Genomic DNA, 6,098 nt, shown 5'->3' with positions numbered 1-6,098 from the left:
CTTCTCAGCGGATTCCTCATGCCTCTCACAGAATTGCACATTCAGACAGAGTCTGTTTGAGTTGGAAATCCTCGAATGAGCCATGTCAGAATTGCTTACACCTTTTGAAGAAAGTGTGACCTGGCTGGTACTGTGTCTGTATAACTAATGTTCTGTCTGCCTTCTCTTTGCCGTCGCTGGGGATTTTAGCTTTTGAACAGTATCTTTTAACACTGCTTAGCCTAGGAAAAGAGCTCGTAAGGTTATGTTTTTCTATTGATCGGTTATAAGGTTTTAGTTAATTGAAGGCAGTCTTTGGTGGATCCTGTGCTGAGAATGTCTATGCTCAGCAGTTCAACTGCAAGGATATGTGCTCTGCTCAATAATGCCTCCTTATCTGGAAGCCAGAACAATACTCCAAATACAACTTCTAGTCAGCTCTGGCTCTAAAGCCTTGAACTTGGAGCTGGTGTCTGCTCTCTGGCATCTGCCCAGACATTATCAACCAGATGGTTCTTAGGCATACTGGATTTACAAGCCATGTCCCTGAAGCTAAAAGGGCATTGCCCACGGGAGGCCACTCTACAATCTTGACTGATTTGACAAAACAAAAGTACAAGAATGGAGACACATCTGGTCTTCTGACCTAGGAAAACAATCCAATATTTATTACTAGTGACTCGATTGCTGGTGTCTTACTGTATTTTCTGTTTGTTTGTTTTGTTTTTACTCTGTAAGCAAGTTATTTTATAATTACTTTCATCCTAAACGATTCCAGTGGTGGAGACCGTGACTCTTTTTTTTTAATTATTATTATTTTCTAGTTTGTATTTCTCATGTAATGTTTTAAAATACATGTTGAGAAAATAAAGTGATTTTAATGTGTCCTTTTACGTTCTCCAGCTCTGAGGCTTTCTGCAGATGATGCATGGAAGTAGGTTATTAGAATTTTTAATGGCTGTTTTTACTAACAACAAGATTCTCTTCTTAACAGTTTGAGAGACTAAATGGAGTCATCGTTGTATTTGTAAATGTCCTAAGATCGAGAGGGGGTAAGATAGCATTGCCTGTGTAACGCTGATACTTTAGACCCAGAGAGTGTGGATTTTATGTTCCCTCTGCAATGTGATCTGTGCTGTACCACCAAGTTAGATTTGTGTCTTCTTAGAAATGTGGCACGATGAAGTTCCCGTTTATTTTAGGCACATGAGACATATGGTTTTCTTTAACTGCTGTTTTTCTCTGTGTTTGGGGACCCACAGTGGGGCCATTGGGTATTGCGAGCACCACATGAAAGAAATAAAAACGAAAGCCCCTCCCTTCTTGCATTATAGTAATCAATTATGGATGTATTCCTATTCAAAGTAGGAGATACTTATTACATGCGTATACTAATTTATGCTCTTCAAAGTACTTCCATATAGGTTCAGCCACTTGAGATGGATTTTCATTACATGTATATGGGCATGTGTGGTGGGATGTGCATGTGTGAGCGCACACACACATATACACACAATGGATTACTATCATGAGGCAGATGTGGTTTTCTATCTATGGAAATCCCATTTTTAGATTGATGATTAATCCACATGTCCATCCACCCGGACTGTGTGGAAAATCCACTCATTTCACAGAATATGTAATGGTCATTTTAGATTTAGGTCTGTAAAAGGCATAAGTTCTTAGAATCTGTCCTTTCTTTTTCTTTGCTTCCATTTCTTACAGGGAGTGAGTGAGAGTATTTCTTACAGGCTTTTAAAAATAGTTCCCGCCTTCTGAGATCAGCTTCCCACAGACCCACTGACCTTACATATGTAACTTCCCCGATTTGACTCCAGCATCTTCGCTTGATAAATGAAGGGTTCTAACTCATCCACGTCCCTCTCTGCACTGACGCCCTAAGTCCATCTCCAGGCAGAACTCCACGAGGCGTGACTATCTCCGAAAGCTCATTTCTCTGCCTTCTCCAGCAGGGGGCACCCCTGGGGTTTGGTTCGGGCCCTTTTCTGAAGTGCTGGCTCCTTCCAGGTCCTGTAGAAATGCTGGGAAAGGAGAGACCTTAAATGGCCAGCATATCCAACAAGACCCTTTGCGAGGTCACAGGCTTCTAACTGCAACACTAGCTAACTGCACTTGCATGTGGTAACCAGCCAGATGTGGAAAAGCATCTCCAGAAGAGCAGTGACTGAGGGTGCCCCCCCCCCCACCACCACCAACAACTAAATCACACTGTCTTGGAACTACACTTCCATCCTCTCTCCAGTTTGAATTGACTTTAGGTCTGACTCCTCCTCCTCTTCCTCCTCCTCCTCCTCCTCCTCCTCCTCCTCCTCCTCCTCCTTCCCTCTTTTCTCCTTTCCTCTCTCCCTTCCCTTCTTCATCTCCTCTCCTCCCTCCTCTCTCCTCCACCTCCCTCCTGTTTCTCTCCCTTCCTTCCCCTCCTCTCCCTCTCTCCCAGTTTGTGTCTCTCTGCCTCCCTCTCCCTTCTCTCTCCTTTGGACCAGTGATTCCCAGTCTTAACCACCCTTGAAATCACATGAGAATTATTTTGTTAAAATAACTGATGCTCTAAACATTACACAGCCTGTATGTGTATGTAAATATCACATAGTCTCCAATTCAAATGTAGTTTTATGTAGTCATTAAAAAGAAACATGATTAAATTTTTAAATTTCTGTCCTGGGAATCTCCATTACTTTGCTTGGGCTACCATTATGAAATACCACAGATAGGATGGCTTAAGTACCGAACATTGATTTCCTGGTGTCTCTAGAGGCTGAAGGGCTATGATCAAAGGGTTGACAAGGCTAACAAGGGTTGGTGACAATGGCTATGTCATTAGTTCATGAATTCTGGCAGGCTGAAGAACTAGGGGTTGAGACTTCAGTGTGGGGGTCAGCTCTCAATGTTCCCTGTTTGCCATTTAATGAATCTGGGGTACATCTTGGGCACTGGGACTTTTGAAAGCTCCCTTATGATCTTAAGTCGGAGTCAAAGAGACTTGCTCTAGATCAGTGGTTCTCAACCTTCTTAATGCTGTGACCCTTTAATACAGTTATTCAAGTTGTGGGGAACCCCTGACTGTAACATTATTTCATGAGTACTTTATAACCATGATTTTACTAGTGTTGTGAATTATAAACATGTGATATATATGAGACCCCTGGGCCCACAGCTTGAAAACCACTGCTCTAGATTCTTTTCAAGGTCTCTTTTCAGCTGGTATACTGTTTAGTGACATTATCCATCAAGGTACAAAACCAAGTGTCCAGCTAAAAGTTGAAATCCATTTATCACCTCAATGTGTGTGCTCTTGTCCAAGGAGACACTTAGACCTGCTGTTCCCCCTGTAATGGTTGTATTAACATAGCAGATTATACAGCTTATACAGCCCACTCTAGAACTATCATTTGGATTTCAGTGAAGGACATCAACATTGGCACAGACACCATCTGTCTGAGGGACTGCTTTTTGCTTAAAGATAGTAGAAAATACTTGAAGTCAATTTGCACTTTCTTTTATAGACTTACATGGTTAATGAGTTACTAAGGAATTTTCGCAGACAGGTGACTTTCCTGGGGTTTTGAGACAGTGAAGTGATTTATCTAGAACCAACGGGAGCCTAAGCCTTCTCAACCTACATGGTCTCTTACATGAGAAGACAAGGCTGAGATCAAAGTCACACACAGCAAAGGATCAGAGGAATGGCTTTGGATGCTCCTTCCCCCAATCCCAAGGGAAAGGAAGAAGTCAAGAAAGACTATGCTCAAAGCTGACCCACCAACAACGTGAAATCTTCATTTTCCTTTGAGCAGGGGTGGTGTTCATGTTGTGCCACACATGCAGTGGCCAGGGCCTTCTCCATACCTGTCTGTCTGTTGCAGCCTAAACCAGGAGATGCTCCAGATGCCCCGGGGCCATAAGGCCATGCACGAGGAGATGTTCTTGATCTTCTTCTCTGCCCTGATCACAGTCCAGGTGACGCTGGTGCAGGGAAACAGAGGCACGGCTGTTCCTACAACATGAGTCCTCTGGACATCCTGTCCCCTGGCTGCCACCTTTCTCTTTTGTGGCCACTACGGAGTAGTGTTGCTTTGGCTTAGGTCACTCCTACCCAGCCAAGTGCACTTTTGCTCAGTGGCAATCCCTGGCTGTATCTGGGAAAGGTTTCTCATTGTCTAGACGTGGCTTTGGGGGGACAGTGGTGAGGGAGAGAGATCTCTCCTTGTGTCCAATGGGAAGAACCTAGAAATGCTGGTAAACTTTCATTGCGGGCCAGCTCCTGCAACACGAATGGCCTAGCCTAAATGCCACCAAGGCCAAGGTGAGAGGCCCTGGCTTACCTACCATTTTCCCCCTTGGGCATGGACATCCTCTGCCAAAAACCTAGAAAATGAAATTTAGAATAGCAGAGATCAAAAGTGGAAGCTCTTTAGCATTGCTTCATCCGAAGGAAACAATACTAACTAGGATATTGCTGGCTGTCATGTTGCCACAAAAGGTTTGTATATCCATGGAAATGTGCAACCCAGATCAGGATATCCCCTTCTGCAGACCAATCTCACCAGAGCGTGTCCACCGAACCCTGCCATCCCTGCGGGCTGAGAGCTTACCTTCACAGTCTTCCATCAGAATTCCCTTGATGGCTTTGGCCAACCAGATCCAAGGCTCCTCTGACAGAATTTCTGATTCAGTTGGAACTAAGTTCACAGGTGTTTCTGATAAGGGCTTTCCTGAGATCACACTTGGGAAACCTCTGGTGTGCAGGTAAGCATGGCCTAAATGCAGAGGCTCTGGCAGAGGAGCGGGTCCTCTGTGGGCACTCTGTGGGAATGAGCATTGCACTGGTTATCAAAGACTTGTCGTCTTAGACCAGTATTTCATTTTAACCTTTCCATCAGAAACATTATTTCCTATGCAGCCCAGGGTTTAGAGAAATTTTCAGTACCGTATATTACTTAAGTTTAGGTGATTTTTTTTTAATATTTTAGTGAGATAATCTTGTTTTTTTAAACAGATCCATCAAAACTGTACATCACTATTATCTTATCAATAAATAAAATAAAATAAAAACTGCACCTCCTTGGCCCCTGGTGGGTTACCCATGAATGGTCTTACACCCCTGAACATATGGGTGGCACCACCTGGACTCAGTGGGGTTTGGTGTTGGCCATTTCTTTTTAATAAAGGACATAAGATACGGATATGGAGGAGACTCGGAGGAGTGGGAGGGAGAGCGGGATAGATGCACTAAGTGCCTCATACACCCCAAAGAACATCTCAAGAAAAAATAACATCATAACAACAAAAAAAAAACACTTTTTTTGTTTTTTGGGTTTTTTGTTTGTTGTTTGTTTGGTTGGTTTGTTTTTCTAGACAGGGTTTTCTCTGTGTAGCCCTGGCTGTCCTGGAACTCACTCTGTATGCCAGGCTGGCCTTGAACTCAGAAAACAAAAAACTTTTTAAACAACAAAAACTACCTCTCATACTGCACTTGAATAGATTTTAAATAGATTAAAACTAGGATCAAAAATATCTGCCCCACAGAAGAATTCTGTCTCACAACAGCCCCGACTCTCTAAAAGGGAAAAACTCAAGATGGAACTTCTGAGTCCTCGTGCAGAAAGGAGCCTGAAGACCTAAGACATTGCTCTCTGCTCCGTTTGTCTTTCCTTTCTTATTTTTTTAGGACGTATTTATTATACATGTCTGAGTGTTTTCTTGCATGTGTGTACACACATCACATGAGTGCAGTACCTGGGAAGCCCAGAAGAGGGCATCATATCCCCTGGAACTGGAGTTATAAATGGTTGGGAGCTGCCACGTGGGAGCTAGAAACTGAACCTGAGTCCTCTGCAAAACCTAAGTGGTCTGAAACACTGAGCTGTCACTCCATCTTTTCTCCACACTTGACAATTATCTCTGAATTAGATAATAAACATAATAGATAGTTTGTTTCTGTAGTAATGGAATGTGAATTTTGCAGGTAGCTGCCTGCCCTTAAAAAGAAACAAAGCCACAGGAGTCCACTGTCTGTTTGCTTTGCTTCCTTATACAGTTTTATTTGTTGATTTTTGGGGTGGTGAATGCCAAGGACTCTGTCCTTGTGTTTTAAAAGG

At 43.1% G+C, this 6,098-nt stretch overlaps 1 protein-coding gene across 1 annotated transcript in view; it reads left to right on the top strand.

Moving 5' to 3' along the window:
* The first annotated feature begins 4,492 nt into the window (after positions 1–4,492).
* Rnf175 (ring finger protein 175) overlaps positions 4,493–6,098 on the top strand; it is a 35,503-nt gene continuing 33,897 nt past the window's right edge. Inside the window, 1 exon segment of the mRNA XM_085836065.1 lies at positions 4,493–4,746. Coding sequence (XP_085692191.1) covers positions 4,493–4,746 — 254 coding nt within the window.

The sequence above is a fragment of the Mus caroli genome, unplaced genomic scaffold (assembly GCF_978045245.1).
Source record: "Mus caroli unplaced genomic scaffold, Mus_caroli_1 scaffold_3, whole genome shotgun sequence".
Lineage (NCBI taxonomy): Eukaryota > Metazoa > Chordata > Mammalia > Rodentia > Muridae > Mus > Mus caroli.
The sequence above is the reverse complement of the archived record's forward strand: the minus strand, read 5'-3'. Positions and strand labels throughout refer to the sequence as shown.